Here is a 9669-nt window from a genome sequence, read left to right as displayed (position 1 = left end):
ATGAGGTATGGATGGTCTTGAGGGAACTAATATCAACCGAAATCACCCTTTATGAAATAGAGAGATTGTCTCCCAAGCATTAAGTTAAATCGCTGGATAGATGGTAATCAAATTGGAAAATGTTTCAAACACGTTGTTGAAAGTGACATTCTTGTAGTACACTCTGCAAAATCTTTGATCAGTCGAATTGTTTTTGTTCCTTATGAAAATGGTGGTTTTGTTTCAAACATACTGAACAGTTACCAACATGATTGATATTTATTTTTAACAATATATAACAACCCTTCCACACGATTTTCCTATTGAAATTTTAACCAAAATTAATAACTTTGTGTTTGATTTAGGTTGTAGAAATAAACTTGGTTTTTCAAATACTTCAGCATACTGGACTACAAAAGGGAAGGATGATAGGTTCTTTACTAGTACTTCACTGTCTGAGTGTGTGTCCTTTCTGATAAAAAATTGCTTTTTCAAAGTTGGCAATTCTATTCTTAAACAGTGCATTGGAATTCTCATGGGAATAGATCATGCTCCTTTTTGGGCAAATCTGTTTTTGTACCATTTTGAATCTGAGTATGTCAAAGGTCTCATTTCTGCTAGTTCGCCTAGTGCCAATAACTTCCACTCTGTAGGTAGATTTATTGATGATTTGTGTGCCTTAAATGACAGAGATGAGTTTCATAATTGCTACAAACAGATTTACCCTAAAGAATTAGATCTCAAAGTTGAGCACCATGGAAACCATGCATCGTTTTTAGATTTAGATATCACCGTTGAAAACAATATTTTTAGATATAAACTTTTTGATAAGAGAGATGCCTTTCCCTTCTTCATTGTAAGGATGCCACATGCCGACAGTAACATCCCATCGTGCATTTTTTATGGATCCTTCTTTTCAGAAATTTTACGGAAAGCACGTAGCACACTCATGTTTGAAGATCTGACTCCTAGAATCACTGAGCTTTTCATTCGAATGCGAAAAAAAAACGTGTTATATAAATCACAAAATGTTCATGAACATTCCAGATCAATATATGTAATCAGTGAAAAAGAGTGAATCTCCTCAAAATCCAAACGATGAGATAAGAGAAATTGACAAGTTATATATTTCCTGGGGCGTCAAAATATTAAAATACTCTCCACAGTATGATATTTATATACCAACTTTATTTGTACTTATTTTCATGCATACTAATCTTTGCGCTATTGTGCACCAGTTTCTGTTCATGCAAAATATTGTTTCACAACCATATAAGAAATATAAAGTAAATACTACTATATCGCAAATTTTTACTTGTGCTTGAAATGAAGGTTTTGGTTTGTGCACAAAAAATATGTGCGAAAAATTACATCTAGATACGCAAAATAAGATACACACAGAAATTGGTACGGATAAAGTATAACCACTTAGATCTATAAAGTACGATTTGAAATTAATATAAGATATAAAAAATATTATCTTTCTCTGTAACCATAACTAGTCACTTTCAAACCTATTTACAAAGTCAATAAAATAATAAGTTTTTCTTTGTTCTACACAAACCTTCTTTTCATTGATTGATTCTGTTTTTACAATAATTTTCTTCTCGGTTCTAAGTATTAGGTAAATATAAACACAACTTGTCGTTTTTGACATTAAAAAGAGTTCACAACAAAGTACTGAATTTGAATTTCTCTTAATTTTTTAAAAAATTAGAAGCTATAATTAGTCACATCAAACGTTATACCTTTTAAAAGCCTTGATATGACTAAGTGAGATAATTTTCTTGTCCATAACACCACATATATCACTTTCCATTTCTTTTAAAACCTCAACTACTGCAAGGGTTACATTCTCATCTTTCCCCTAATAAGTAATTGACGATTTATTAATTCTTCTGTCAATTCACCTTCATAAGTGCTTTTTGACCCACTAGGACATTTTTAAAAACATCCACCTTAATTTTCCACCAATTTCATTAGTATAAATCAAGTACCATCTGATGAAACTATTCGTACCTTCATGAAAAATAAGACCAATCCTGGCAAAGTTTGCTTTTGATAATTAACAATCACAGCGCTATTTTTCCTTGCTGAGGATCTTCCATACTTCTCAGATTTGATGTATGAATTCCCAAATTTAATCTTTTGAAATTCAAGTAATTCATCCCTGGTAATGAAACAGAGAAAGAAAAGTTAAGGAAAATTTGTTTGAAAAACAGAAAGTTGATGAAAAAAAAAATGAAAATACAGTTACACATACCATTGAATCATGCTCGAGAAACTGGTTTGGGTGGTGATGAACCAACTGAAAATGAAGTTTTAGATGAAGAAGTCATAAATATTTCTGACGATACTGCCCAAAAAGCCAAAGAAGCTGTCGCTGAAGCTTGTAAAAAAGAACGAAATGACAGAGAAGCAGCCATGGAGGTGAGGCGTTTAGCCATGGAACATAAAGCTGAAACTTTTTGAAAGAAGAAGACAGACCAAATGAAAGATAAACCACCAAAACGTTTGAGCTCAGATACTGTAGAATTTTTGAAAGAAAAATTAAAATATGATAAAAAAAACGTCCAAAGGACAGAGAACTTCAAGATGATCAAACAACCATGCAAAATTAACTTCAACAGATGATGGCTCAACAAACCTTACTTATGCAACGACAACAAAAAGACTAAAAGTTGGACACTCAGATACTTTTTTTTGCTCACAACCATTATGAAGAAGGGTTTAGTGATTTTATCAGGGATATGTTATAGCGGAGCTGGATGAAGGACGAGAATTCCTTAGCGGATTGCTTCTTTGTCTTTTCTATTGTAAACTGTTGATAATAGAAATCCATCTCAAAATTCTTTATTTGACGTCAACGTGATCAGACGTCAAATTTTTTTGTGGCAGAGCTTCTAGTAAAAATACAACAAATTTTTCACAAAAAACACAAAAATTTACAAAAAATCTGCTATTTTTACTAAAAAATTAAGCTCCCACAAACGCTACCATCATCTTCCGCCACCAAAATCAACAACAATGGATGAGGATCCACCCAGTGATATATCATCCATTGACATAACATCAACAGAGACTCCACCAAAGTGTACAACTGCAAATTGCTTCGTTCCAGACGAAGCAAACACCCTTAAATGCTCCATGGTAAAATGTTCTCGTTTAGTTCATTTCAAATGCTCTAAACTACCAGCATACCAAGTTCAAATACACTTAAACAATCAAACCCTGAAACGCAACAAAGCAACCTTCATCTGCTCAAACTGTGTAGACATCTCAAAGGATATTGAATCATTATGTATGGAGAGCGACCAAGAAAATTTGAAAAATATCATACACGAGCGTGATCGATCGATCAAAGATTACCAAAAGAAAGTGAAAACTCTTAAAACAAAGAATAAGAGCCTAGAAAACGAATCGTACACTGTAGATGACTTCGAAAAAAAAATTAAAGAACAAATCGACACCCTAGGAGAAAATATCAAAACTTCGATCCTTCAAGAAATCCAGTCATCACTAACGAAAGTAGAGGATCAGGTGACAGAAGTCAAACCTATGCTAGTGCTACCAAAGCCTCCACTCCGAATGGCTTAAAAACAATCGTTAAAGAAGCTAGGTATGAGGAAATGAAAGAGAAGCGTGATCATGATAACCGATCGAAAAACATCATCATTCATCACTACTAGGTCTGAAAACATCAATTGTGGACACGGTTGATGTTTTTTATCTACAGTCGATCGTTTTTATGGACAGTTTTTTCTTTTTCTTGACAGTCGATGCCTGGAAATAGACAGTCAATACTTTTCATGAACTGCCGAGATCATTTAATTGACTGTCGATATCTGATATCCACTATCGATATCTGATATCCACTGTCGATTAGCTGATCTCGGCTGTCGATAGCTGATCTCGACTGTCGATTAGCTGATCTTGACTGTCGATTAGCTGATCTCGACTGTCGATAGCTGATCTTGAATGCCAAGAAATTCTATCATATAGAGTGTAGCGGAATTGGGAAATTAATTTGAAACCATTTTCTCCCTCTCGTCGTTTAATTTTATCGCCTTGCGAAAAGCGAAATGTTTGTTTACAAAAAGAATTGTCCATACATCCCAAATCGGAATTTATAACGGGTTTTTAATACTTGTATATACCACGAGTCTGATTTTCTTACTTTCTTAGACCACTAATCGGCAATCGAAAGATGAGTGAATTCGAAATACTTGGAGAAAAGAGCCTGTAATCGAACGATAAATAAATCCAAAGTAGATGAAGAGTTTCTCCACACGAAACGGTAAAATCTTTTATTTCAAACGATGTTACAAAGACTTAAGATACAGCTTAACGTAATTTAAGGCCAAAAAAAAGATTTCGACAAGATAAATAAAACTTTGCGTCTTGCTCTTTACTTTCACTTTCAAAGAATTTATCTTAATCTGACGACGTTACTCTTTTTTTAGAATGATCACCTGTTTTCAGATCATGCTAATGGGATGATATTAATTCGATTGGAATTCACGACTTTGAACAAAAAACGTAGACAAATTGGTAACGTTGATCATGATGAACGTTTATTTATGATAAGTAGAACTGCTAGAGTATAATAATGATTATTATAAATTAATTTGAATATTTTGATTTGATTGATATATTTACAAATTTATATCATAAGTTATGAAATATATTTACAAATTTATATGATAAGTTATCAAATATAAAATAAATTTGGAACTGATAAAATAATATATAAAAATTGTAAAAATAATGGCATTAGTATATATATATATAATCCCAGAGTATTCTAAAATGATCCCTAAAATTGATCCTATGTGAGACTCAAATTTGCGAAAAAAGACGGAAATGTTAGACTCTCTCAAAATGTTCAAAAATTATTTTGTTTAAAGACACCTTATGGGATACTTGTCTCTCTTAATGTTGGCATTTTTGACACTCTTGAATGCAAAAAAAGTACTCTGTTTAGCGGAAAATCCGCGCACAAGTGAACCACTTCCTGTACTTACTATATATAGATAATATATGATAGAATGTTAATAGATTTAAATAAATTTCAAATCAAAGTGGCCAGAAGTGGCATAAATAAATTGTTACTGTATAAAAAGTGACATTCTCTTTTCTTCCGGTCACATAAAAGCACATTTTGCCATTATGTGTATCAGTTAAGTTCTTTTGTATAAAAAGTACGGTAGTAAAAAACGAACAAGATTTTAAACATTTCATAATTCACAAGATACCTTTTCAGGGTTGTATTGTTTAAGACAAAGAAAAAGTGGCGCGAAAAGGCTAATTGAAATTTACAAACGAACAACTAAACATGATTGAGCAAGCTAAACAACAACTATTAGCCCTTACCAAAAACAAAATCAATAAGGCCGAACAAAAGTGAGAGTGATCTTATTCTAATGGAAAGTATAGCACTAAGTTGAGGGTCTTTTTGTCAATGATATGAGGAAAGAGAGGATGAAAAAGTAGTTTTATTCTGAAATCAAGACAACCGAAAATGAAAGCGAACTAATTAATTTTTTTTTGTGGAAAGTAGACTACTGTAAAACAACATGAAAGGATAAAATAGCCAAATTACTAATATTAAAAAACTTGAAAGTCATTACAGACCCATTATGATAAGTGGAAACAGAGACAGCACCATAGGAAAAATTTTCACAATCGTGTTCACAGTGTCAAACCTTCTAAACTAAACTTGAAGAGCACTTTGTTCGAGCAAAATTACTCTTCAGAAGAATCCTTAGGTGGTTCTGCAAAATACTTATCAAAATAGGCTTCATAATGACTTTCAAGTTCCGCAATATTAGTAATTTGGTTATTGTTATCCTTCTGGACAACTCCCAAAATATACTTACTTTCCACATCGCCGTAAGTCTTTCTTTTCCAATTAAACATAAGTTCATTCGCCTTTGTCTTGATTTCGATTAAATCCACCTTTCTATCCTCTCCTTCGTCAAGGTCCTCCGTTACCTCAGCCAATCCAAGGCGCGTGTTCCAAGCCACTGCAACATACTGTCCTTTTGAAATTTTGGGTGGATATGACTGTAATAGGAGGGACGATCGTTCTTGCTCTATTAGTTCTTGCTCAATTGGTTCTTGTTCGGCCAGTTCTTGAACAGCTTGCTCGATAATGTCCCGTTGTTCGTCCGTAAATGTTTGGTTTTGATTTGCCTCCTCTTGCCTCCTCCTTTTTCTGTTCTGTCTGTATTGGTACACAGACACACCCTCTGAATCAGCCTCTTTCCTTGAAAAGAAACGAAAAAAAGGAAATATTACAGTCTAGCCTCGTTTCGATGAAAAGCCTTTTCCCAGACTCCAAAAATGAAAATTTTGGAAAATGAAACTGAAAAATAATCTTGAGTTTTAAATCTTAAGACTAGAACGTTCTTAGAATGTTCGACATTTGTGAACAAGTTCATGCAGTTTCCAAAGAAAAATTAGGTTAAAAATGCAATAAAATGTTCTTATAAAAGAACTTGTAGACAGATAGACACTACTATATTCTTCTACCTTAACAGAAGTTGAAAAAACAAGCCTCCCTGAGTAGTAAGTGATTATGCTGTGGTAGAAATAGGCTTACTGTTCTTTTTCAGAATATCTTTTCCCAGCTAATATTGACGAAAGCTTCTTGCTCAGTTCGGTTGAAGCGTCCGGGTGTTGCTTGGCCGATATTTTCAAGGTTTGCATTATCTGTATAGAGAAAAGAAAGTGTTATATATATAAATATACAAGATGAAATACAAATGAATACTCAATCAAAGGCTACTAAACAAACTCTACTTAAAACACACCCCTGTATCATAGTTCCGGTGGACCCCCACACCCTCTGGAAAACATGGTCAAAAAATCGTCCTGGTAAAATAAAAAGCACAAAAATTTCAATTCTACTGGGGAATTGCCCTATAATTATAAATCCCCATTTGAAATTGCATTGAAAAGATCCAAAACCATCACCACTGGCATTATAAGAATTTCTGAGAAAAAGTCCCACTGGGGCACTGAGACAGGGGTGTTAAAACATACCCAATTGACAGCTTTCTTTTTGTAATATGTGTTCTTCACATTCTCCATACCAATACCAATTTTGTATCGATCCAGAGCAACATTAGCAATATTCTAGAAAAAAGAAAAGGTTGTTCGTTATTTTTGGTAGACGCAAGAGCCTCGGTGTCAGGTTGATCAACTATTTTATCTGCTAATCAAATTCTTTACTAAATGGAGACCTTTTTGACAGAAAATTCCTTTGTTTACTTGCCATTTTTTCGTGATTTCCACGTATGATTTTGCTAATTTAAGAGAATCAAGTGAAAATTACCATGAAACTAATGTCACAACATTCAATAATATTCTAAAAATCCCTCCCAGTAAAGCGAAAAAAATCTTATTAGTAATTTATAAAATATCACTAAAAGACACTAAACAAATTCGAAAATTTATGAACAGTCCAGGCTGACACAAACTTTATTGGTTCTTATAAAAAAAAGCGTGTAAACCGTGAAATAAAATACCAAAATACATGTTTTTTATAAGCATACAAAAATCCGAAAACAGGCTCAGAGATGCTTAGGTCGAAAATTTATAAGGCTGAAAAAATGCTTGAGGGATGCTTATATCCTAATAATACTGCTTATATGCTGCTACACCCATACTACAAAGTAGCATTATACTTTTTCATAGGCTCGAGATAATGCTTAGCATATGCTTAATTTTTCCCCCATCTGAGCCTAGATATGCTTACAAGTGTAATGCTTATAAAAAAACATGTAATCCCAGAAATTCTTAAAAAAAAATCCTTTACTTTAATTTTAACACAAAGGGCTTTGAAGGGGGAAAGGTGAAACCTACCACGTAAACAGGGTGTGCAGCACTGTATTTTGGCGACTTTTTGTCAATGAAGTCCCGGTAATCGTAGGTTACCTCTTTACACATGCAAAAGGGTACAACATCTTTCCACTTAGCATAAAATTCATAAAGTTCTTCATAAGATGGTTTGCCTTTGGTCGTGTCGGCGGTCTCTTGATCTTCATCGTCCGAATAATTGAAATCGATAGTTTGCTGGAGGGAAGCTGCTGGAGGGGTGTGTAATTGTTGTTGTTGAAGCTGATTGTTGTAAGGTAGAGTGGCGGAATGAAGTGCTTGCATGATCCAGTTGTTGTTGGTTGGTTCTTGCAGCAGTGCTCTGTAGCTGGATACTTGGCGTAAAAATTCTGGTGAAATACCGGCTGACGAATGTGGTGATGTTGAAATTTGTTGTTGTTGTTGGTTGGCAGACATCTTTTAGCGTTGAAATCCAGTCGTGAAATAAAATAATGAAACAAAGATTTGAATTCACGTCAAAAATTGTCCGAAAAAAATTCGATAATTCGATTCACTATCGACTACCAAGAAAAAGTTCTATTTGCCGTTCGATTGGATATCAACTGTCGATAAATGTGTTCTAACGTTCCATTTTACCTTATCGACAGTCGAGGGATCGTTCGATTTTATTCTTTAAGGCAACGACTGTTGATAAATTGTTCTAAAATTAGATTTTGGAGCTATAAAACAGCTCAAAAATTCTGAAATATGCATTTCTTTAAAATTTTTTACACAATCAAGACAATCTCGACAAACTGTCTCAGATTTTTTCAAAAGAATATGGTTTCCTGAAAAATGAATTCAAATAAAAGAGGTGTACTTAACTTTTTGAAATGCTTCTGTTTTAGCAGTAAAAATGGGGGTTTCTTCACTGATGATGTCCAAGAATATGCCAAACTTCTTTCATCTTTCTTCTAACAGTCCAGAACAGTCAGCTTTCAAATTCGTAAACCTACTTTTTTCTCTTTTTAACGTTCTTGTTTTGATTTGATTGCGTAATACATTCGAAAGACTGACCCTCCAACGTAGAGCCTATAACATTTTTTTTATAAGCAATTCCAATTTTCGTGTCAAGCCTGGTATTGCCCACTGAGGTAAAAATTGCAACTAAGTTTCTATAATTAGGGTAGGGAATTTTTCAAAAATTGAAGAAAATTTTTCAATAAAGTCTCTCTAAGGGTTCTTCTAACAGTCCAGAACAGTCAGCTTTCAAATTCGTAAACCCTTTTTTTTTCTTGTTTTTTAACGTTTGTTTTTATTTGATTGCGTAATACATTCGAAAGAGTAACCCTCCAACGTAGAGCATTCAACATTTTTTTATAAGCAACTCCAATTTTCTTGAATGTTCGACATTTGTGAACAATTTCATGCAGTTTCCAAAGAAAAATTAGGTTAAAAATGCAATAAAATGTTCTTATACAGATAGAGATGAACACTACTATATTCTACCTTGACAGAAGTTGAAAAACATGCCTCCCTGAGTAGTAAACCTTGAACATTTTTTTATAAGCAACTCCAATTTTCGTGTCAAGCCAATTTTAACGCAAACAAGAGGCTCTCTATAATAATAAGGGTAGGGAATTTTTCAGTCTCTCTAAGGGTCACCATTTCAGCAAAAATCAGTATCTCTAAGGGTCCAGGGTTTGGAGGTCTGGCTACCCCGTATCCCCTCAACCCTAGTATTACCCCCTCCTTAATATCGGACCAATTAATATCATTTGTCAGGGGGAGGGGTGTTTCAGAGGTGCGAATTGTGATTATTTTTTGCAAATTCTAAAATTCCGTAAAACTTCTTGCTGAATTCCGTTT

General features: G+C 33.7%; 1 protein-coding gene and 1 long non-coding RNA gene across 2 annotated transcripts; both read right to left on the bottom strand.

The window, feature by feature from the left end:
* Window positions 1-1471: 1471 nt before the first annotated feature.
* Window positions 1472-2135, bottom strand: LOC136816348 (uncharacterized). The gene is made up of 3 exons (XR_010847915.1): window positions 1999-2135; window positions 1728-1846; window positions 1472-1592 (listed from the first exon to the last, which is right to left on the bottom strand). It is a non-coding gene; the product is annotated as an uncharacterized lncRNA (long non-coding RNA).
* Window positions 2136-5679: 3544 nt separating this feature from the next.
* On the bottom strand, window positions 5680-8384 carry LOC136816402 (moesin/ezrin/radixin homolog 1-like). Its single transcript, XM_067072730.1, has 4 exons — window positions 7849-8384; window positions 7027-7119; window positions 6584-6693; window positions 5680-6247 (listed from the first exon to the last, which is right to left on the bottom strand). The coding sequence occupies exons 1-4, from the start codon at window positions 8275-8277 to the stop codon at window positions 5725-5727; spliced, it is 1155 nt and encodes a 384-aa protein (XP_066928831.1). The 5' UTR covers window positions 8278-8384; the 3' UTR covers window positions 5680-5724.
* Window positions 8385-9669: the final 1285 nt, after the last annotated feature.

Source organism: Clytia hemisphaerica, unplaced genomic scaffold, assembly GCF_902728285.1.
Source record: "Clytia hemisphaerica strain Z4C2 unplaced genomic scaffold, Clytia hemisphaerica genome assembly, whole genome shotgun sequence".
Lineage (NCBI taxonomy): Eukaryota > Metazoa > Cnidaria > Hydrozoa > Leptothecata > Clytiidae > Clytia > Clytia hemisphaerica.
The sequence above is the reverse complement of the archived record's forward strand: the minus strand, read 5'-3'. Positions and strand labels throughout refer to the sequence as shown.